Below are 24,934 nucleotides of genomic sequence, written 5' to 3'. Positions count from 1 at the left end.
AGTACAGTATGAGGCTGTGGTACGGTATGGGAACGTTCAAATATTACGTAACGCCTTCGAGGGGGGTTTATGCAAAGCGTTACGTTAGCGTCACATCCGGGGGAGGGGGTTTAAGCAAAACGTTACGTAACGCTTTCGAGTACGGAATGGTAGGTTTTTGTGCTGAATTCGTAGTGAAAAAGCGTTACGTAATATTTGAACGTTCCCTATGACTAAAAAATGAGGCTGGTACACTATTGTATTGAGTAAAAGGTCTCTTACCGGTAGTGATGATACGAGACGGTCAACCGCTTCAAGTGGACAGTTTGGTTGGTTCACAAAAACAAGTTTTATTGGTCACATTTGAAGTTATTAGCTATTGAATAAGGCGGTACCGTATCCACCATTTGGCGTTAGCTGCAGGCACTAGCGTACGCATGGGGGGGCATGCCCCCCCCCCTTAAAAATTTGTGACGTCACGATACTAAGAATGGTGCTTTCAGTCTAAAAATACTTGCCTAATTTTAAACAAAATTGCATTAAAAGAGCGAGTTTTGCCAATACGGTACCAAACATCTCAGCCAGGAATTAGCAACAAGAAAAGTAGAGACTTAGCTGTATTTCCGAAAAATGCCGAAGAAAACATGATCTTATCCTTTTGCTATGACACCGGACAGCACCATTTCACAGGAATATTTATACTCACATTTTTGTTGAAAATGCACCAAATTCAAAGTAATTTGTTAAATTTTCTGGAGGAGACCCCCGTCGCTGGGTGTCGTTTTAGGCGAAAATCCGTCGGGCTTCGCCCGCCGGTTGTCAAAAACCCTCCCCTTGAGAAAATCCTGCGTACGCCACTGGCTACAGGCAATGAATGTTAATCCATAGCTTACGAAAAAGCATACAATTTTCCTTGCGAAGTTAAGCTACTCAAACTGATTAGTTATCAGTGGTGGGCACAAGTAACTGAGTTACAGTTACTTGGCTCAAAAAGTATCTAGCTACAGTACTGTGTTTTTAAAAGTAACTAGTTACTTTTTAAAGAAAATGGATGTGTATACTGATCTACAACTACTCTTTTCACATGAAGTAGGCTACAAGGTGAAAAATACATGATAAAGGGAAAAATGATACTTTGTTCGTAGCTGTTGCTTAACTAGAAAACAGCAACCACTCTGCTAGCTGTCCACACACTATAATGCTTCCAAACATCCATTATAATCTAAGCCCAAAACGTCTGCCTACCCAATATAAAAGAATAAAAACGACATGCACAGGACACTCCGTATACAAGCAGTAGCCAGCAGGGCGTGTCCATGTTTTTACACGGATAGGCCTATCTAAAATGAGCGAAGAGGCACAACATCAATTTCCTTTCAGAAACATAAGCATTTCAAAATGTTGATCGCTAAGTCCAGCTCGCTTTGGCTTCAAAATGTCCTTTCTAAGGGAGAACAGTCTTTCAACAGCAGCACTGGAGGGGATAGAGGTATTGTATTGCAAGAACAAACGCCTGGTAGCGTCATTGGAGAATGCATCAGACGTAACCGTCTTTGTTGGGTTACGTTCGAGAAATTCATTTAGAATTTTTGCGCACTCGCTTCCTTTTTTGTGTGTTTTTAAATAACGGAGCAAAAAAGTCATCTGTTTCATGCCTGTCAACACCAGTGTCGGTGCTGCTTGCTGCATCGTCGATGCTGAAATTGCTGCGGTTCTGTAATAGATTAACTACCGTACTGTATTTTGAGATGTAGAGTATGGTGGATCGTTTTTCAACTTTTTTTCTTAATTGCTTATTAATAGTGCGGAAAAGGTGTGCACTGACATTGTAAGCACAACACAAAAAAAAATTTTCAAAAATTTTAATATCTTGGGTTGCCCCAAAGAAGTTGAAATATTGGAAAAAGCGGAAAATTTCCAAAAATTTTATTTTTTGTTTTAGTTTTTAATCGCTTTTTAAGAGCGCGGAAAAATTGTGCTCTGACATTGTAAGCACAACACAAAAAAAAATTTCAAAAATTTTCATATCTTGGGGTGCCCCAAAGAAGTTGAAATATCAGAAAAAGTGGAAAATTTCCAAAAATTTTATTTTTTGTTTTTAGTTTTGAACCGCTTCAGAAAATTTCCGAAAATCAATATTTACTTCGCATTGCTGATGTCATGGTTGTCTGTATCCTGTTTAATAACATGAACATTCACCAACGTTTGCTTCCTTCCCCTTAGTGCGGACCTTTTGTGTGTTATGTGTAGGCAACACAGCACTTGACTTTCTGCAGGTTTCAAGCTGTATCTCTCTCACGCAGCTACACGGATCGCAAATCGATCTCATGACGACGACCATGACTCTAATTTCATCCCACCATACTAGACCACCAGACCTGTGGCGATGCGTTCGATGGCACTTATGTGGGATCGCTATGCCATCTCTGATCGAGCAGCGGCCGCTGTAGCGTCTGTTGCATTGCACGACGTAGGTATGGTAATGGTTAGTGCTGATAAAACTGGTATTATTGATAGAAACAAAGTTCGGAGATCAAGAAGTAGAAATCGAGAAGAATTGCAAGAGTCCAGGTCGGACGTTTTACACGGTTTGTATTTTGATGGCAGAAAAGACAAGACACTAAAGATTGAAGTAGACGATCATGGGGTGTCTCATGAAAGATCTGTTGTTGAAGAGCATGTGTGTATTATTATCGAACCTGGATCTCAGTATTTTGGCCAGGTAAGTCCAACCGCGGGAACAGCCAGAAGCATTGCCGACTCCATAATATCAGCAGTTCATGATAGAGGAACAGACACCAGCTTAATAACAGCCGTGGGGTGTGATGGTACTGTGGTAAATACGGGTCATGCAGGCGGTGTTATCCGACTGTTGGAATTAGAGTTTCAAAAACCGCTGCAATGGTTGGTATGTCAATTCCACGCAAACGAATTACCCCTGCGGCATCTTTTTGAGTTTTTGGATGGCAGTACAACTGGTTCTCGTGGGTATTCCGGACAGATTGGAAAAGCTTTACTTACATGTGATAAAATGCCTATCCGACGATTTGAATCAATACCAAGTAATTTTCCTCAAATGGGTGCGACCGATTTAAACACAGACCAAAGATACCTCCGGGACATTTGTCATTGCATTTGTACAGGAGAAATTCCCAGTTCACTCGTCACAAGAAGTCCAGGTAAGCTTAATCACTCACGCTGGCTAACTGCGGGGAATTGCATTCTGCGGTTGTATATAGGGACCACAGAACCCTCTGATAATTTAAAAACGTTGGCTACCTTTGTCATGAAGGTATATGCTCCTATGTGGTTCGAAATAAAGTGCAATCTACTCTGTATCAGAGGTGCTTTTCATCTATGGCAAACCATCAGCAAATCTTGCTACCTGTCGGATAAACTAAAGGCCATTGTCGACCCTGTTATTTAAAAAAATGAATTTTTGGCCACGGCGAAAACAGATTTTTATCAATGCTGTTTGACAAAGAATCACATGAGCGTGAGCTGGGAATACGCCGCCTACTGCTTGCACGAGAAACTCCCGTTTGCACTGAAATCAGGCTCTTCAAACTGCCAAAATTTAATTTTAATGCTGTCAGTATGTTGATATGATATGCTGGCAAACCGATAACGACAAAACCGAACCTCCAATAACTAAGAAAATGACAACAGAGAACTGTGGTCGTTCAAAAACATCAACACAAGCCAACATTCTCTCAATTTCCCCTGCCACACGCAAGCAGTCGAGCGAGGTGTCAAGGTTGTCACGGAGGCCTCTGTTGCAGTATGTGGTGCCGCTAACCGCGTTGGATTCATCAGAAGTCGGCTATAGTCCAGCACAGACATGCCCCGTCTCAATACAAAACAAGATTTTAGATCATGTTCTTAAAAGGTTTGCGTATCTTACATGTACTTGTACCATAATTCTACTTGTAAATATTGATTTTCTGCGTAATTTACAATGATTCGCGGGAGGCAGTGCAGTTACAAATGTGTAAAAATGGAATTTTTAAAAATTTGCAATTCTTTTTTGAATTTTAAACTTTGTTGGGGCACGCCAAGATATTAATTTTTTTTTTAATTTTTTTTTGCGTTGTGTTTACAATGTCAGTGCACAACTTTTCTGCGCTCATAATACGCGATTAAAAATTAAAGCAAAAAATAAAAATTTTGAAAATTTTCCACTTTTTCCAATATTTCAACTTCTTTGGGGCAACCCAAGATATTAAAATCTTTGAAATTTTTTTTTGTGTTGTGCTTACAATGTCAGTGCACAACTTTTCCGCACTATTAATAAGCGATTAAGAAAAAAAGTTGAAAAACGATCCACCCTAATGTTGAGCCGTCTTAATTTCTTCAGCCTTGTCAAGCCAAGAAAGTCTGAATTGTAGGTGAAACGCAGCAGCTATCTGGCAGTCACTATCATTAAAAACATGACCAAATCTGTTTTCCAAAGATTCCAACAATCGGGTAAGTAATGGCAGGCAGACAGCCACCTTGTTGCGGTCCCGAAGTTCTTGTAGTCTTTTCCGCGTCATGCCCAGTAGCAGTAGGCTATACCCATATATTCCTTTACCAGTGGGGTTTGTTTCAGTCTCAGATACTTTAGACAGATCCATTTCTACTACTGAGCACTGACTACCTTGTTCACCTATTTTCAAAGCTATATAACCAAAATCTACAAAAAAAAATCGCTTACAAAAAGAGAGAACGTGAACTTTCTAAAAACAGATAGCTTAGTAGGGGAACGGATAAAATGGAAGGATAAAATCACAAACAAAGATGTACTATTTAAAATACATACCAACATGGAAATTCTACAAACAATTAAATCAAGAAAATTGAAATATTTTGGCCACATGATTCGCAATGATTCTATTCAAAGACAACTACTAGAAGGAAAAATGAGCGGTAAACAAAATAGGGTATTGAAGACCGGTCAGGACTTAATTACAAAACTGCAGTAAAAAAATCTCACAACAGAGAAACTTGGCGCCTCATTGCCTCCAACCCTCAACGAGAAGAAGTAACATAATGAATAAAGTAAAGGGACAAACGAAGGATTGTGGCGTCACAGACATCAATCCGTATAGATTAGAACACTACGAAATCCCACCTCGCAGTTTACACGGCCTCCTTTCTGTCGCTGGTGCCCGCAAAATCCTATCTAGCTGTTTACACAGCTCCTCGCTTCTTGTCGCTGAACGCCTGTAATCTCTCCCAAACAAACAATTATTTGACCACTAAGAAAAAACTGCCATAAACTGAAATACAAACGACCAATTTTTGTTTGGGAAATTAAGTAACTGTAACTTATAACTGTTGAAAAACGCTAAAATAGTAGCTACACTGTAAACGAAAAAGGCTCGAAAAAGAACCTATAAGGGAGCTACTGCGAATGGGGTTCTTTTTAAGAAAAGAACCCTTTAGGGGGTTCTTGAAAGAACCTATAAGGGAGCTACTGCGAATGGGGTTCTTTTTAAGAAAAGAACCTTTTAGGGGGTTCTTGAAAGAACCTATAAGGGAGCTACTGCGAATGGGGTTCTTTTTAAGAAAAGAACCCTTTAGGGGGTTCTTGAAAGAACCTATAAGGGAGCTACTGCGAATGGGGTTCTTTTTAAGAAAAGAACCCTTTAGGGGGTTTTTGAAAGAACCAATACAGGGTTCTTTCAATAACCCCCAACGGTTTTTTTTCTTAAAAAGAACCTTTTTGAGGTACTATTATGAACCTTCTGAACGTTCGATAAAATACCTTTCAGGTTTTTTTCTTATTTAGTACCTTTTTGAGGTACTATTATGAACCTTTGATAAAATACCTTTCAGGTTTTTTTTTATTTAGTACCTTTTTGAGGTACTATTCTGAACCTTCTGAACGTTCGATAAAATACCTTTCAGAGTTTTTTTCTTATTTAGTACCTTTTTGAGGTACTATTCTGAACCTTCTGAACGTTCGATAAAATATCTTTCAGGGTTTTTTTCTTATTTAGTACCTTTTTGAGGTACTATTATGAACTCTCGATAAAATACCTTTTAGGTTTTTTCTTATTTAGTACCTTTTTGAGGTATTATTATGAACCTTCTGAAGGTTCGACAAAATACCTTTCACGGTTTTTTTCGTATTTAATACTTTTTTGAGGCACCAACCTTCCTATGATTCCAATAGACACCTTTAGATAAACTTACAGTGCTATAACTGATGCTTAAGGTTTTATTGAAAAAGACGGTTACAAAGCAAATACCTTCACAAAACACGATTATCAAGAAATCGTGTTTTGTAGAAATGAACAAGTGTAAAGAAAACGATGAAGCATCTTCATTCTTTACAGATAGGACAATAAAAAAATACAGACCACAACAACTACAAAAATTATATAGGATGATCGATAGCGTTTAAAGAGCGCAGAAAACGTACTTGTAACAACGAGATACCGGTACACGTTTTCTGATCTCCTAAAAATCTTCCGAGCATCCTGTATAATCACTGCCCATTACAATTTATTGACAAAACGCAATACCTTGCTTGTTCTAAATGTAAAATGTGGGTAGAGAAAAAAGACAAGGTATGCTTAATGGATTTGGGGTGCTGGATGTTAAACACCCAGTAAGTACTCATCAGCACGGCCACAGCATCCACTAAATTATCCATGCCAATTACTTGACACCCGTCAACCATGACAGTGAAGCCATCTTCTTCTTCAAACTGTATAACCGGATATGTTGATTCTGGATTCTATAACAAACAATGAGCATATTATATATCAACTCGATGGCCAGCACAAGTGCGGGCATTGAGCAACATTCACTTCACCAAACAAATAGCCTACAATGGGTGGGAGACACACAACCAAGAGCCTTTTACTTCGTATCACATTTAGCGATTTATCAATCAAGTGCGATGGCTCGCCATGCAGGACATCAGTAATGTTCTTAATCAACTTTTACATTCTTAATTAGCTTAATTATAACCACCAATTTCCGTAACAAAGCATGCATTGAAAATTGATGCTTATTGCATTGGTTGTGATGTAGCCATGATAACTCTCATGAAAGAGTGACGGTACCGTGAGTATAGCCAGCTTGGATTAAACTAGTTCTTCTCTAAAAAATGATCTATTATTATCTATTAATTAATAGTTGCTATACAAACTGTACAAACTACAAATTAGGGAGCGTTCAACGTCAACCGGTAACTGGGGAGGGTACCTGAAAGTTGATATTGGAGGAGGGGGTGAAACGCTGGGTGACGTCAATTATTGTAAACCCTTCTCCTCAAGCAAAAAAAGATAGTTTAAACTTAACTTGATATAATGAAAATGCAAGTTTAGTTATGTTACCTGTAAGTTCAGAATGTCCGCCGGCAATTTCTGCTTTTTAACGTCCTGCTAAAAACGGTGGTGGCTAGTTTCTGAGAGCAGTTCAACACAATCTTTTTGCACCAGACTGTTCATTTCTTCGATCATCTGGAAAGACAAAAACCTCAAATTAACCCTCACATACATCCACGATTTCTGTCACTATATAGGATATATTAAAACTCATAGTATAAACACAGGGTCAGTTGGATAATAATCCTTAAAGGCGAAATATATTTGTCAATTAATCAGGCTTCTGTGTTTATACTGTGAGTTTACTGCACTGAGCTAACAAGTTCCAGCAGCGATCGCCTGATAGTTGTCGCCTGATATATCTGATGTCAGCTAGATCCCAGTCACCTTACTAACCAGTACGTCACACTGGCTTTAGTCTTTAAATAGTGCCGTATATATATAAAAATGAACGTAATGTTCAACATACCCAAACAGCGGTTCCCAACGACAGATATTTCGCTTGCAGATCCGCAACCGACATTTCGTTCCCATTGTGCAAACACGTGGATCGAGTGCGCAACATTCGGTCGCGAATCAAGCCGTTGTTGCGACAGCTCTCCCCCTTCGCCATCTCCCCTCTCAATTGTTTCAAATGACGCTCAATGTTGAAAGCATCTTCTACCTCGCCAACCAACTGTAAAACACAACAATTAGCACGCACACAACCATAGATACAAGGTTTGCAGTAATAAGGTTTACAGTAGAGTAGACATTGACAGTTGACGGGCATCCAGATGCGACGGTTTCTGAAGACAATATTATAAATTGTAAATAGAAACAGAGAATTAAACTTTTAACCAGTATATCGCCAAAGTACGACATAATTAATAATATAAAGAACAGTATCTTACCAACTAATTGTAGCATACAGATCTTCACGAGTTGATTTCTGCACTTCGATAGTTGGCATAATTACTGATACTATCTTATATATGCAGCAGCAGCAGCAGATGTCTTGACTCTATGTCTATACACTAATCTAACTATCGTAAACTGTGAAATGCGTTGTAGTCACCACATACACTGGCTTGACCGGTAAACTGGTCTGACCCGTAAACGTACGATAACTAGTAGAAATTACGTCAAGAGACGCACGAATGCTTCCTTCAGCTTACGAAGACGAAAAAAAAGTTTTCTAAACAACGACTTCAAGCTTGACTGAACAGCGACACTAAACGATAAAAACACAAGGTTGTTTTGATAATTTTACGTTAGTTTTTTTGTTTCGCCTACTTGTGTTCCTTTATTTCGTCATGCGTTCTTTATTGTTTTGCACTCTCTTGCACTGATCGCCAAAAGAAAAAAGGATTCGTAATTGGCAAATCGGTTTGTATTGCATTCGTTCTAAAATTGCTTATTTCAATATTTCATAATTTCAAAGACAGTCACAAATCGAAAGCTCAAAAGTTACAGCGCAAGTGAAATTGTCTAACACGCACATTAAAGTAGCCTAAATTAATGCACATCAAGCATATTAAAAGCACAAACAAAAACCAAATCAAAAATCGTGTGTCGTTTCATCTCATTTTACAAATGTTGTAGACTATGTTTTAATCATCATCATCATTCGTTCAGTCGATTGGAATTGTCGGTCACGCAATATGCCTTCTCTCTTCACAGCTGTACAGTTTTGCGTTTATCAAACCTTACTGCATCAATATCGGATTGCCCATGCACAAACTGTACAGTCTTGCCTTTACCAAAATGTAATGCACCAATATCAGAATCAACATATCCGGTTATACGGTTTGAAGAAGAAGATGGCTTCACTGTCATGGTCAACGGGTGTCAAGTAATTGGCATGGATAATTTAGCGGATGCTGTGGCCGTGCTGTTGAGTACTTACTGGGTGTTTAACATCCAGTACCCCAAATCCATTAAGCATACCTTGTCTTTTTTCTCTACCCACATTTTACATTTAGATGTGGAGGTAACAAGCAAGGTATTGCGTTTTGTGAATAAATTGTAATGGGCAGTGATTATACAGGATGCTCGGAAGATTTTTAGGAGATCAGAAAACGTGTACCGGTATCTCGTTGTTACAAGCATGTTTTCTGTGCTCTTTAAACGCTATCGATCATCCTATGTAATTTTTGTAGTTGTTGTGGTCTGTATTTTTTTTATCGTCCTATGTAAAGAATAAAGATGCTTCATCGTTTTTCGTTTTCTAAGGTTGGTACCTCAAAAAAGTATTAAATAAGAAAAAACCTGAAAGGTATTTCATCGAATGTTCATAATAGTACCTCAAAAAGTTATTGAAAGAACCCTGTATTGGTTCTTTCAAGAACCCCCAAAGGTTTTTTTTTCTTAAAAAGAACCCCCATTCCCAGTAGCTCCCTAATAGGTTCTTTTTCGAGCGTTCTTCCTTTACAGTGTTGTTGCTAAAAGAATCTAAAAAAAAGGTTAAAAAAAAAACGTTTCGAAAAGAACCTTTCTGCAGGGTTCTTTTTGAAACAAGTTCCGAAAAAGAACCCTAGGCTTAGGGTTCTTTTGGCAAGCAAAGGGTTCTTTTTGCAATAAAGAACCTTTGTTGTTAAAAGAACCCTAAGCCTAGGGTTTTTCTCGAAAAAAGAACCCTAAGCGAACCTTTTTCGAAACAAGTTCCGAAAAAGAACCCTAGGCTTAGGGTTCTTTTGGCAAGCAAAGGGTTCTTTTTGCAATAAAGAACCTTTTTTGTTAAAAGAACCCTAAGCCTAGGGTTTTTCTCGAAAAAAGAACCCTAAACAAACCTTTTTCGAAACAAGTTCCGAAAAAGAACCCTAGGCTTAGGGTTCTTTTGGCAAGCAAAGGGTTCTTTTTGCAATAAAGAACCTTTGTTGTTAAAAGAACCCTAAGCCTAGGGTTTTTCTCGAAAAAAGAACCCTAAACGAACCTTTTTCGAAACAAGTTCCGAAAAAGAACCCTAGGCTTAGGGTTCTTTTGGCAAGCAAAGGGTTCTTTTTGCAATAAAGAACCTTTTTTGTTAAAAGAACCCTAAGCCTAGGGTTTTTCTCGAAAAAAGAACCCTAAAAGAACCCTAAACGAACCTTTTTCATTTACAGTGTAGTTACTGCTTATCGTTACTTTTTCAAAAAAGTAACGAAGTTACAGTTACTCAAAAAGTAACTAGCTATGTAACTAGTTACTTTTTTAACTAATTACTGCCCACCTTTGCTGATTATAATTACACCACCATCAAAAAATGTTGACCGGTAAATTGTAGAAATTATGTCAAAAAATATGAAATTCAAGATTTTACATTTTGGGACATTACAAAAAAAACACCGACTTGTATAGTAAAGGATATGAATCTATATATTCAAGTTCACAATTTTTTTTAAAATCTTGTAACCAATGTCCAAGTACTAGCATTTCCATATTTTATATTAGAATAAATCTGATCTTAAGATATGAAATATCTGACTGCATGTCACCTGACATAAATAAGGTCACTCTATACATTACAAGTACAATTAACATGATGGTCACACGACTTGCTTCTGTTGTAGTGAATTATGACGTTTTATACTTAGATTCATCTTTATTGACTAAAACAGTGATTCTCAACGTGGTCCAGGTGGACCACTGGTGGTCCACCTGGAATTTCTGTTGGTCTACAGAGAGTTCTATAAATTCTTTATAAAACATTCTTCAAAATTGTATCATTTACTACAGTACCATACGGTAAATTATGTAAGGACTTATGTAAGGAATACAGGTGTAAGAAATTATGTAGCACGTATGATTGTATGTCAGCGTGACATGATAATCATGTTTACTTCTTGATTTTTCTGGAAGTGCTAGATTAGCATAAGCTCAGCAGTTTTTGAAGTTATTTACCAGTTGACGAGTAGGCTATTGAACTTTTTAAGGCATAAGTGAAGTGCTGGCACCTGGCAGGCCTAATCAATAAATCATATGTTGCTGTAATTGTTGTGACTTTGTCGGTGCACGAAGATTGCGCTTCTTCATGGTAGCCTACAAAGTTTCTATAGGGAGAGTAGAGCTACTTGCTGTTTCACTGAATGTTAATTAAATTTCTGAAACGAAGAAGCTTCAAGATCAAGCCGCGCTGGTTCGACTCTCGGGGTGTGCGCTTGAGCAACGCACGTTAAGAACTGCTCTCCATTCAGCGGCACCTAATGGATGGAATAATTCCAAGTAACAAGACTTCAACAATCGGAAACTTCGCTCTGTCAATCTCGGTGACTGGGCTTGCGTCAGTGATTCAAAGCCTCTACAAGTAGGTGTGAAACTGCCAGGAATGAGCTCTGCAAGAAGCTTTCCCAGTGCGAGGATAAAGATTCAATCAATCAATCAATCATTATTTTAAGAATGTCACATATTATACGTTTTCAACCGCTAAATTAAGTATTGTAGGCCAGGGGTCACCAAATGGCGGCCCGCCACGCTGTTATGTGCGGCCCGCGGAAGGTATCAGCGTACAAGTATAACCAAAAATACTTTTCTTGAGGAGTTAAAGAGCATGAAGGCAAAAATACTTTCCGGAAAGCATATTTTCGCTTTGCATACCATTCCACCGACCGACCAATCAGATTGTAGTTCTAGGTGGGGTCGCTTATTATTCACTATATGCAAGTGTTTGTTGGCAAAATAGGTCGGTGTGCCAACTCAGTTTATAATAAATTGGCAAAATATTATATAAATTTAATGACTTTTTCTGGTTGTATTATGAAAATATTTAGAACCAACAATTCTTGCCATGCTGATATAAGCACCGCAAGTGACAGTTATCTAATTAATCAAAGAAAGACGATTTTATGGACTCTCACAAAAATGATGAAAAACCAACTCATTGCTTATTTTAACGGGAACATTGTTCATAAGTTATGATAGAAACGTTTTTTTGGTGATTTCCACAGGCATTTATTTCATGGTGCCTGGTTTCTTTCTCCCTGTTATTGGAGCCTATCCCAGTAAACATTGATTGTTGGGGCAACATTGGCAAGAAGTTGGCCGCAACATTGGCAAGATGCAGACGCCAACGTTGGCAAGATGTTTTATGCACCATTTGGATGCATCTGGCCAGCGTTGGCGTCTGCATCTTGCCGCCGTTGGCTTCTGCATCTTGCCAACATTGGATTATGCATCTTGCCAACGCTGGCTTCTGCATCTTGCCAACGTTGGCTTCTGCATCTTGCCAACATTGGCAAAATGTTTTATGCACCATTTGGATGCATCTGGCCAGCGTTGGCGTCTGCATCTTGCCAACGCTGGCTTCTGCATCTTGCCAACGTTGGCTTCTGCATCTTGCCAACATTGGCTTCTGCATCTTGCCAACGTTGGCAAAATGTTTTATGCACCATTTTGCTTCATCTTGCCAACGTTGGCATCTGTGTCTGGCCAACGTTGGCAAGATGGCTTGTACACCATTTTGCTTCATCTGGCGCCTAAATTCTGGTTGACTTTTATGCATCATGATGCTGCTTCTGACCTATTGACTATTGTGATGCCCGCGCTTTGACCAAGGTTGGACATGCGAAGCAAGCTGGTGCATAAAACATCTGAACAGCATTGGCATCTACATTTGCCAAACGTCTCTGTACCTAAACCTCGCTCATCACCAAAAGTTTATTGTTGAACCTAGCTAATCCTTGGGCGAAAGAACAGCAGCAACACGGATTTATAAGCAACACTACTCCCTTTGTGACAAAGCAAAGTAACAGCCGAGCTTCGTATATTTTCACATTTATTAGAAACAAGCCACATCAAATCGTATTGATAGATGGAGATTCATTGCACATCAGCAGCTTTTTCTTGTGTATCTTTATCATTCTGAATTCCTGCAAATGAAACAAAAATATTTAATTCAAGAGGGCTGTTTGGCAACAGTGTAGGATTTGATCAGTTGTCGTCCAGGATAATGCGAAGTTAATTGAGAATCTGCAATATCAATGTAATATCCCTCTCTCCAACGTGCGTGACAAAAAACTTATCATTCGATTCTGCGCCACGCAGAGCAATAATCAAGTTCCAATACATTCTAATTGCGTGTAGGCTACAGTAGTTATTCAACAACTAAAGCAACACATTCGCTGTTGTCTTTCAAACATATAACAAGCTCACCAAAAGTTAGTTTTTGCCCTTTTCGGCCACCAATTGCCTGTCCTTCCAATTTCGAAATCACTCTGAAACTCTTCATCAATTTGCTGCACGGCAGCAGCTTTGTCGTGCGCCATCACCATGTCTAATCATGAAAGTAAAAAAAGAAGTGTTAAATCAGTATATAAATGCCGACATAGCCTACTAACCACCATGTTCGTTGTTCACATCAATGCGAGTACACCACTAAAACATTTTCATACATTACTCAATACTCTTCACAATTACATCATACATTAATCAAAAGAGCAAAATGGCATAGTTATGACATAATCATTTAGTCGTAGTAGAAACATTTATCCGTACTCACCAAGAACAACCTTTTTCAGATTCTTTTTTAAACAATTAAACGAGTGCTTAGACTTCACGATGTTTTTTTTTTCTTTCTTTGTTCTCGACATGACTTGAACTGTGTTGTGTTCGATAATAATAGTTGGAATAAGTCCACTGATACAATCGCTTGCATTTTTGCCAACAACTTGACTTAAATTTGCCACCTGCAAAATGTAAATCGAATGTAATGACAGGGGTTTCATCCATCATATTAAAAAGCTTCAGCACTTGTTACAGAAATTTTCGACTGTTACAAATGACAGCCAACGTTTAAAGTTTTATTTGGGATTCCAGTCGTCTATTGTGTTGCGTATGTAGGTCGCAGTGTAGGCTACTGTAGGCTATGTTGTCGCAATGGGCGCAAAATAAAACATGTTATTATTATTATTATTCAGTTGACGGCAATGAAAGCTACATTTGCAAATACTCTACAACCATCACAGACCTATCCACACGACATAAAAATACAAACACATTCAAGCAGTCAGGCAAACACTGCCGGAGCAGCAGAATCAAATATTGAGCAAAACCCTACACATGTTGTGGGAGATCACAAGCTCTGCTACTTTGCTGATATCTTCTTAGCACTCATCTAGGAGCACTGGCACTAAATTTGTCACGAGAATATTTCATATGAAAGTTTTCCATTGGTCATTGAGTTTTATAACTTTCTTTAAATTGTGTAAACGTAGCCTAGTGACAAAAACGACTTTACACAATTATTTCAGGTTCAATGAATAAAAGACATTCACTTACCAGGTTTTCATAAACATTGTCGTAAGTCATTCCTATAGTTTCATTTTGATCATTTCTAAAACTTCTTTTGGCTCATTTCTAATTGATCATTTCTAAAACTAATATCTCAATTGAATTCGATTTTTTATATTTTCGATGCAAGAAGCGAAAATTCCTCTTAGCGCTGTTCACATAAGCATTGTGCTTTCGGCTTTCCACGTAATTGTGTATTGCGCACAACCGCCATGCTTGAACAGTCGAAGTGAATCGAGTGACGTCATAATCCCTTTAGCAAAGGATTAAGTCATGGCCTTTGTCTTCCTTCATAAAAAAAAACAAGTTCTTCTTCTAAATTGCGTCTCCTCACGTTGATATAACACATCGCCGCATTCTAAAGCTTTGTTGCCTATTTCACTTCAACGCGTCATATTGCCCAGTCAAAGTTTAAGTAGTGACGTCATAATGGAGTTTTCACAACAATTATTGTGCCTGCAGTATTGTTCTATGCAACGCGGGAGAAGAAAAAACGATTTGCCGGATCGTTGAAAGTAAAAGTAGCGATCGTTTTGTGAAATCTCGCTTCAAGAAATTGAGGAGAGATTTCGACGCAACATGACTGCTCCTGACAAAATATTAAAACACATTATAGTATTGTTAAACGTGAAAGTTAATAAAGCTGTTGTTGACTCCAGGAAAAAAAATGAAGACCTGGCAACTTGAATTTGCAACCACGTTTTTATTTTTATTATTTGTTAGCTGTTGCTAACAATATATTGGTGGCGCCAAAGCGTAAACTTCCTGGAAGTGCCCTCTGAATCACAAGACATCTCTTGCACTAAATTATCTGAAGCAATTGAATATGAACAAACGATTTATATCATAATGTTGTTGGTGCCAGAATATGCTGGAGAAACTATGTTTTTCTACTAAACCACATGAAAGAGTCATTTAGGCTATTGGTATTTTTAAATTATAAAACAAGTGCTGAAATGAAGTGCTAACACATCAAGCATATAATAACCAACCTTACAATTGTTTATTTTGTGGAAACGTGTAGGCTAATGGAAACTTTAAACTGTTTCGGCATCAAGCACGTTATCACGCTCGCATTTTGTTGCTCCTACCATTTTCAAGATCTCTGCTTCGTTTGACATAAACCAACTAAAACGCTGGTCCTAAATATTCATAGTACCGGTAAGTTATATTTGTACGGTATCATAAAAAGAATAACAGCATTGATAGCCTATTATTACAATCATAGCAAAATGATGGTATACATTTGCTTAATTTGAAAGAAAACACCAAAATTGTTATGAATTGGCACAACGTTGGCAATGCTTCTGACCGAGGTTGGCCAATCACACAACAGTGTTTTGCAGCAATACCACATGAAAAAGGTTTGTGTTAGTATTTTTCAAGTTTAAAACAAATAAACCTGAAATAAAATCTTTGAGACCATTTTGAACGCTTAATAAGAAGTATTGAAATTGTTGGCATATTGTTGGCAATGTTGGACGAAATTGCCGACCTTGTGCCCTCACATCCAGCATATAGCCAACGTTGCAATTGTTTATTTTGTAGAAACGTGTAGGCTAATGGAAACTTTAAACTGTTTCGGTATCAAGCACGTTATCTCGTTCGCGTTTTGTTGCTCCTACCTTTTTCTAGACCTCTGCTCAGTTTGGCATAAACAAACTGAAATGAAACTACTTTGTTGGCAAAGCATTGGCTACTCTTCTGACCAACGCTGGTCTTAAATATTCATAATATAGCCTACTTGTACGGTATCAGAAAATAATAACAGCATTGATCGCCTATTATTAAAATTTAAAATTGTAGCAAAATGATGGCATACATTTGCTTAATTTGAAAGAAAACACTGAAATTGTTATGAATTGGCACAACGTTGGCAATGCTTCTGACCGATGTTAGCCAATCACACAACTGTGGTTTGCAGCAATACCACGTGAAAAGAGGTTTGTGTTAGTATTTTTCAAGTTTAAAACAAATAAACCTGAAATAAAATCTTTGAGACCTTTTTGAACGCTTAATAAGAAGTATTGAAATTGTTGGCAATGTTGGACGAAATTGCCGACCTTGTGCCCTCACATCCAGCATATAGCCAACGTTGCAATTGTTTATTTTGTGGAAACGTGTAGGCTAATGGAAACTTTAAACTGTTTCGGTCAAGCACGTTATCTCGTTCGCGTTTTGTTGCTCCTACCTTTTTCTAGATCTCTGCTCAGTTTGGCATAAACAAACTGAAATGAAACTACTTTGTTGGCAAAGCATTGGCTACTCTTCTGACCAACGCTGGTCTTAAATATTCATAATATACTTGTACGGTATCAGAAAATAATAACAGCATTGATCGCCTATTATTAAAATTTAAAATTGTAGCAAAATGATGGCATACATTTGCATAATTTGAAAGAAAACGCCAAAATTGTTATGAATTGGCACAACGTTGGCAATGCTTCTGACCGATGTTAACCAATCACACAACAGTGTTTTGCAGCAATACCACATGAAAAGAGGTTTGTGTTAGTATTTTTCAAGTTTAAAACAAATAAACCTGAAATAAAATCTTTGAGACCTTTTTCAACGCTCAATAAGAAGTATTGACATTGTTGGCGTATTGTTGGCAAAATGTTGGACGAAATTGCCGACCTTGTGCCAACATACCCAGCATATAGCCAATGCTGGCCCAGCAATCAATGTTTGCTGGGATATTTTTCACTGATATGTTTGCAGGTCACCATTGTTGCCTGTATTGCGATGTGTCAAACATTTCCTTGTTTACTGAAACTGTTAATTGCAAGATATCTTTTGTGAAGCGAAGTGACAACACCAATCTTGCTTGGCGATGAATATTCTGATGAAACCGCACGCCTCGCTATAAGTGCGCAAAACAAGTGGCCTCGTTTATTAGGCATTGTTGAAGAAGTCAAAAGTGTTGTTAAAGGAGCTTGGCCTGGCAGTTGCGTTGTTCGACTAATTTTATTGCTGCGGTATTCTAAGATAAATATTAACAACATGTAGCTAATCCGCTTGATAGGCTACTGGGTACGAAATGCGTTCTTTTCTAGTATTAAAGTCAACCTACCTAAAATTTTATTTGTGCGGCCCGCCACAGCTCTCCTTAGTGCCAAAGTAGCCCGCGTGCAAAAAAGGTTGGTGACCCCTGTTGTAGGCTATTCTGCAGTGCTTTCAAATTGACAAAATGTCAGAAGCGCATGTTGCTAAGAATGCAAAACTGACAACTGAGACATTACCAGACATTACCATTTTATTGAAACAATAGGCTATGTGCAATTGTGCATGATGTTTTGATAGAATAAAATTTAATTGAATTTAAAATTATGTGTATTCAAGTAGTTAAGCTTAAGTGTGTAAATTAAGAAAGTTTGCTTAATTAGTTAATTACGTATTATTTTATTAAGGACTAAGATTGAACACGCTCTTGAGTTTTCTGACCTATGTGCAATACAGTTTCGACTAGTGGCGTTCATGAGGCATCAACATAGCAAAGTGGTCCATCGGATATTTTTTTTAAAAATATGGTCCATGGGCCAAAAAAGGTTGAGAATCACTGGACTAAAAGCTTTGTAGGGACCCGCAATGTAATTTCCACTGTTTTTAGCTTTCTACAAAATGTAATTTTCCCATAACATTTAGGCTACGTTTCTTAAAAAACTCACTTGTAATGCACAAATATAATTTTGATAAATCATTTTCTACTGAGATAACCTTCCACCCGCAGCTTTCCCAAGTGATTCTGTTCAATGGCAATTCATCACTTTCAATCTTTTCCGCTTTAACAAAACGTTATATCCGCAGTTCACCTCTGTGACGGAATCTCACCAGAGTTCACCCTAGTTCGTAAACATACTGTTGAAATTTGCCAATTTTAAATTACGTAACTGCTTGCTTTTTCCTTTTTCTGAAAGTGCTTTATATACCTCTGCACAAAACAATTTTTATACAGATAACATAAAAAATAAAATAACATAAATTAGTGTATTTAGAAATTCAAAATCTAACTGCAATTCGAACTCACGAATAAAAGAAATTACTTGAGACTCTTGCGTTGCCTCTGTGCCATCGAAGCTTTGTTACGCCAGCAGCGTATCTGCTGTCTTCAGGGGAACAAACATTTTTAATTGAATAAAACGGAGAACTACTGCATTGGTGCCCCGAGTGAGTTGATAAATCATTTTCGACTTAAATAATTTTCCACCTGCAGCTTTCCCAAGTGATTCTGTTCAATGGCAATTCATCACTTTCAAAATCAGCTGCTCTGCTTGCTGGTGGCATTTTTGTGGTTCCAACACACCTTTGGTTGCCATCTCCATATACTTTCTATGTCTAAAGTAAAATTAATAAGTTAATGGAAAGTATAATTATGAAATAAGAACTTATTAGGCTACAAGGAGCTTTAAAAGACCAAGGAAATTATGTTGAACTGCCTATCTTCTGCGTTAATTTAGTTAAAGTGTTACACAGTGCTGTATTCGTAAAAAAAGCACAGGGTATACTGTCTCAGATTTGATAAAATGATAAATACCAGTGACGTTCGGTGGCTTAAACCGTTGAGAAAGCAACTTGGAAATATTCTGCAACAAGGTAGTAGGTACGAAGGGCGTAACCGTCGGGCGAAGCCCGAAAGCAACACTTCCAGAGGGGGGTCTGGGGGGCCTCCCCCAGAAATTTTTGAAAAACACTTCCAATTTGGTGCGCTCTGAGAGCATTTCCAAAACAAATCAAAAATAAAAATCTGTCAAATTGTGCTTCGCCTATGTCGTGATCATACATCCATTTAATGTTTAGAAGTCATGAACAATCTTAATTTTAACGTTGCAGGACCAAAATCTAGTGTTAGACATGGAATAATAGTTGTCTAAATATTTAATTCGTCATGAATGTTCATTCTCAGATATTCAGTTAGGCCTACACTACAAAAACTAACACTTAGGCCTAAACATTACAACCGCAAGCAATTTGTACAAAAAGCTGGATAAGTTTGCCTCCTGCGTATAGAAGCTTAACGAACTAAATATTGCATCCGCACCTGAACGTTCATTGGCGAAGTAACGTTATATCAACGCTGTAAAAAGGGCAAAGGCATGACTATGAAAGCTAGTAGGCTAAAGTACATGGCGAGGAGACATCAAAAAACAGCAACAATCTTTTCGCCTTTATGATGCTGTGATGTGTCAAGAATTTTTGACATCTTTTTGGATAAGCTTAATTATAAACCTATGCAGCAAAAGTCACAGCAAAAAAAAACAGACAAGTTTGTTTGTTTCTCGAAAGCCGATTTGTTAGATTTGTACGACAAAATAAAAATGTGATGTGATAATGTCATAAAAATGGGACAAATCAGGCAGTATCTGCAGGTAGCCATGCCTTAACTTTTTTTTGAAAAAAAATCAGCTTTAACGAAATCATAAAATTACTTGCACGAAATATAATTGCAGTTGCACCCGCCTTTAATGAGATGCTAAAGACAGACTCAACTAAAAGGCTGTTTTTTTCTTGTACCATTGTGGCTGCGTCATAGATTAAAGTCATTCTACATTTGCACCCACATAAGTTGCAAGTATCCATGCCACGATTTATTTTGAAATGGGCTATAGGCTATGTTATGCATAGTGCACTTTGGATTATTTTTTCGATTTGCTTTACTTGACAAATTAGCCAAACTATTAAGTTGGTAATCAGCAACGTTTACAAGCGATGAATCAATACAAAATAGATCTGGGTAAAATAATAATTTATTGTAAAACTGTGAGAACCTTAAAATGTAAATATGTCAAACTCTTTTGCAAGTTTTTGCGTTTTTTAATGTTTTATTTCTTTGTGATTTACTCATTTTTTGACATTTACAACTTTTTTTTAGTTTGTCTCAATTTTTCTTTTTCATTAATTTGTTGATCAATTCAATTTTATTTTTTGCTGCTGGCGCAAACATGTACAGAACGGCAAAGTAAATATACAAATTTGACACCAACAAAAGGGAAAGATGGCAAAACCCAAAAGTTTAAAATATACATTGATAAAACAGTGTTACCACTATCTTAAAATTGCACAGCCACCAAACCTGAGGGCACCAAAACATCTCGCAAATGAGGAAATTTTCTCACAAGTGAATTCGCAGTTCCGCTCGCACTCATCGCTGACCACTATTTGGCTACTTAAGACAATCGCAAAGCAATGTTGTATGTTTCAATGAACGTCTGAGATTGTTTAGAACAGCAGATCATATAGTACGTCAATATTTTTTTGAAAATCTATAAATCAGAATGTTGAATTGGTACAGAAATGGTTGGAAATTGCGAAAAACTCACAAAACAATGAAATCCTGTTGAAAATATGAGCAAGAAAACTGAAAATGTAAAAGAAGAGGACATTTGAGCATTTTTGGGTGTCCTCGGAGGACAATTTATTTTTCTTCAAAAAAGAGGACAAATTCTCTTAAAAGAGGACATATGGTAGCTTTAGCTAACAATGCTCTGAATGAATTGATTCGCGTTAATTGGCACCATTTTAGAATTCTGTAGTAGGCCTAGTTGTCAAGAACCAGCAAGGATAGCATACGCATTAGGGCGTGTCAATTTACTCAAAAATTTTTAATTTAAAATGACGGGTGTTAAAAACTTGTAGTTGGACTAGAAACTTCGCTAAATATATATTTTTTCAAAAATAAATGACGTCTTGCTTGGTAAATCGTTCCCTACAAATTCAAATATTTTACAATTTTTACAAATTTTACCGACCTCTAGAAATTTTCATTTACAACTTGTAGGCTCTGTGACGTCATAGTTTGCTTCGTTTTGAAGCTTGCTAAGGAGGTGTGAGATATCAAATGAAGTACTATGATATCATAAAGTGCAGAAATGCTAGCAAAAAAACTCTCATTAACCAGCAACTTTTGCCTGCGATGACTGCAATTAAAGTAGGTTAATTCGATTAAATTCAATTACTGTAAGTAAACTAAACTTAGAATCAATTAAAATTAGTACCGGTAGTTGTTGATCAACTAACTTTTGTAACAGTAAATACTATTGCTGTATGACAATTTTTATTTCAAACTATCAGTTAACAGTAGATGTTAATCAGAAAATATATTTCGCACTTGCTAGTGCATCTTCAGACCAGAACTGAAGATGCACTAGCAAGTGCGAAATATATTTTCTGATTAACATCTACTGTTAACTGATCCCTGGTGCCTTAGCAATTGAGGTTTTAGCTTTGAGATATGGACCAGGGATCGTTGCAGAACAAGACTAGGTCAGAAAGTGAGGCAGACTCCGACTCAGCTCAGCAGCAGCCTAGAGCAGTTAACTACATGCCAAACTATATTTTATCATGTTACAGATTAACAATATTATAGAGCTTATTATGATATCAAAATCTTTTGTGTGATTTGATTTACTGTAATTTCAAACGGTGATTGATATGGATTTAAAGCGAAAAACCAGGAGTAGTACATTTACACATATGAACAATCTGATTGGAACTGGAAGAGAGCTGCTGCCATCTGAATTGCCTACTCTACGTGATGAGATGTGGCATTCTGCTGAGAGAAGAGTGTAGTGAAGATGTTAGAAACTATCCATCAACAAGCCTTGCTAAAGATATCTACTCAAAAGTGATTGACAAATGGAAGCTTGCTAACTGTTGTTTCATACCCCCAGTAGTAAACTCTAGGGTAAACATTACACGGAAGATTCAAGAAAATTGGGAGCAAGCCAAAAAAATATCTTTAGGGAGAGGAAAACTACATCAAAAAGAAGCATTCATTAACAAATTGGACAAGCTGTTTGACATTCTTACTTGCAAATGCCGAATTGTGTTATGCTCTGATTATGGGTGCAGTGGTGCACTGTCAATGGTATTTGCGAAAAAAAAATTCACATGCACTGCAAGTGTAACAAAGATGTGAAAATCCCTGTCAAAGAACTTGCATTTATCAAAAGTCAAAGAGAAAAAAATGGATCTTTGGGACTATATCAAATTGGCTTACCAGATTATCCGGAGCATAGCAGACTAATAAAAAAACTAAAACGACAAGAAGAGGATAAAAATAATCTATTTAAGTTTAGCAAACAGCAAGAAATGAAGATTGAAACCACAATCTCCAGTGATGAAAGTAGCACAGAAGACTTTCATAGTGATGCATGCGTTGAAAAAGATCCAAGCTACGATATTGAAATGCAGGCACCAAGAATGTCTTCATCTGCTGCTCAACAACCACAACGATTACAGTATAATCGACTAGAAATTCCTCACGTTGCTATGCAAAGTATTCGTACGGAGTTGGCTTGCGCGCAACAGCTGCTATTACTACAGCAGCATATATTGATGCTGGTTTAGTTACTGGGAATGATCACACTTTTGTTGTGGATCATAATAAAGTCAAAAGGGCTCAAGAAAGAGTATCCGATTTCATCAGCCGGACACCTCATGACGCATCGGCAGTTCGCTCAATTGAATGCATTTTTTATGATGGTAGACAAGATATAACAAAGATTATGTTGCATGCCGACAACTCGAATCGACAATTTCCCAGTATGATCAAAAAAGAGCATTATACGGTATGCAGTGAGCCTGGTGGAAACTATGTCTGCCATTTTACCCCAGTAAAAAGTTCTACGGAAAAACATGCCGAAGTTATTGCTGGTCATCTGGTTAATTTTTTGAAGGAGACTGGAAGTGACAAAACCCTGCAAGCAGTTGGTGGTGACTCTACAAATGTCAATACTGGTTGGGAGGGGGGTTCAATGCACTGGGTTGAAGTTAAGCTTGGTCGAAAACTAAACTGGTTAGTTTGTGCACTTCACACAAACGAATTGCCACTCCGGCATTTAATAACCTGCTTGGATGGAAACACTTTATCTAACAACAAATGGGCTGGAAACCTTGGGAAAATGCTGGAGAACGCAACGGACTTGGAAATACATCAATCCTTTTCCAAGATATCTATTGGAGAAGCACTTATTCAACTTGAAGATAGTGTTATAGATAATCTTTCGACTGACCAAGCATATGGTTACAGGATGACACAGTCAATCAAAACTGGAAATCTTCCCTCGGATTTGGCTCTCTTACACATTGGCCCTGTCAATCATGCTAGATGGTTGACCACAGCAAACAGATTTTGTCGAATATGGGTTTCGAAGCACAATCTAAAAGGAAAAAATCTCAAAAATTTGAAATTGATTGTTGAATATATTGTTGGTGTCTATATTACCCTTGTTGGTTTCAAATTAAAGTCAAGCACAATTGGATTGAAGGACCAAGTCATATTTTGTTTCAGCTTCGTCTACTTCAACAGCAAAACAAATCTGTCATACAAGCAGTTTTGCCGACAATCAAACGATCAGCGTGGTATGCATTTAGCGAGATCATAATTCAAACTATGTTGTGCTCAGAAGATATGGAAATGAGGAAAAAAGGTCTGGAAAAAATAACAGCAATAAGAGGCGGTGACAGAGTATCCAGTTTAGGTGATGACTCTGTTCGTCCTAGAAAGACTCCTACAATTAACATTAATGCAACTTCTTTGATTGAATTGATCGATGGGTCAACAGAAGTCTATGAGCCTCCTTTAACTGTTATGCTACCATTGGAAGAAATCAAAAAGTTTGTTGATACGCCAATGAAAGTCCCTGAATGGCCCTGCCACGGCCAAGCTGTAGAAAGATGTGTAAAGATGGTGACAGAAGCTGCAAGCCGAGTTTACACCCACGAAAAGAGAGATAGCTTTGTTAGAGTTCAACAAGCGAGTCGACGAATTATGAGTAAAAATGAATCGAAACAGGATTTAGCTCAAATGACAATGCCTGCAACTTTTAAAAACTATTTTTGTATTTGTGAACAGCATTTCAGACAATTTTGCAAAGTGTAAATTGTTTCCTCTTATGTGCAAAGTTTGAAAAATTACACAATTTTTGGCAAATATAGGTGGTTTAGGCATTTTTTCACTCAATTTTCAAGATTTCTTCTAAACAAACTTGTTTTTCTTACTTGAAAGAACAAAAATTGAACAAATAATTGTTGCTTATGTCAAAAAATATAATACAGAATAAAGTGACGAAGAATATTTTAAACTGGGAAAGAATCAACTTAAAATAAATTGAAAAAAAATGTTTTTTTTGAGAATATTTTAATTTTTTGTTAATTTACCAAGCTAAACAACTAAAATTTATTGAAAAAATTGCATATTCTATCTTACTACAATCATACACAAGTTTTTAGACCCCAGCATCTAAAAAAAAATACAATAAAAAATTTATTGCTATTAATGACACGCCCTAATACGCATTCTCTTTGGAAAACCAGAGGGTATACTATAATTGCTCGAAAAAGCAGAGGGTATACTGCGTATAGCCTACCGCCGTATACCCTCGAATACA

General features: G+C 37.4%; 1 protein-coding gene and 1 long non-coding RNA gene across 3 annotated transcripts; both read right to left on the bottom strand.

Annotated features, from left to right (window-relative positions):
- Window positions 1–6,164: 6,164 nt before the first annotated feature.
- Window positions 6,165–8,582, bottom strand: LOC145780107 (uncharacterized). Its single transcript, XR_014290599.1, has 4 exons — window positions 8,195–8,582; window positions 7,771–7,977; window positions 7,311–7,436; window positions 6,165–6,706 (listed from the first exon to the last, which is right to left on the bottom strand). It is a non-coding gene; the product is annotated as an uncharacterized LOC145780107 (long non-coding RNA).
- Window positions 8,583–12,778: 4,196 nt separating this feature from the next.
- LOC145779267 (uncharacterized) lies at window positions 12,779–14,669 on the bottom strand. Of its 2 annotated transcripts, XM_082590805.1 has the most exons (4): window positions 14,535–14,669; window positions 13,756–13,942; window positions 13,410–13,530; window positions 12,779–13,126 (listed from the first exon to the last, which is right to left on the bottom strand). In XM_082590805.1, the coding sequence occupies exons 1-4, from the start codon at window positions 14,562–14,564 to the stop codon at window positions 13,114–13,116; spliced, it is 351 nt and encodes a 116-aa protein (XP_082446931.1). In that variant the 5' UTR covers window positions 14,565–14,669; the 3' UTR covers window positions 12,779–13,113. The 2 variants fall into 2 exon arrangements, with proteins under 2 accessions (XP_082446931.1, XP_082446930.1); XM_082590804.1 differs by lacking the exon at window positions 14,535–14,669 and having other exon boundaries at window positions 13,756–13,989.
- Between the last annotated feature and the right edge of the window lie 10,265 nt (window positions 14,670–24,934).

Source organism: Aplidium turbinatum, chromosome 11, assembly GCF_918807975.1.
Source record: "Aplidium turbinatum chromosome 11, kaAplTurb1.1, whole genome shotgun sequence".
NCBI lineage: Eukaryota > Metazoa > Chordata > Ascidiacea > Aplousobranchia > Polyclinidae > Aplidium > Aplidium turbinatum.
The sequence above is the reverse complement of the archived record's forward strand: the minus strand, read 5'-3'. Positions and strand labels throughout refer to the sequence as shown.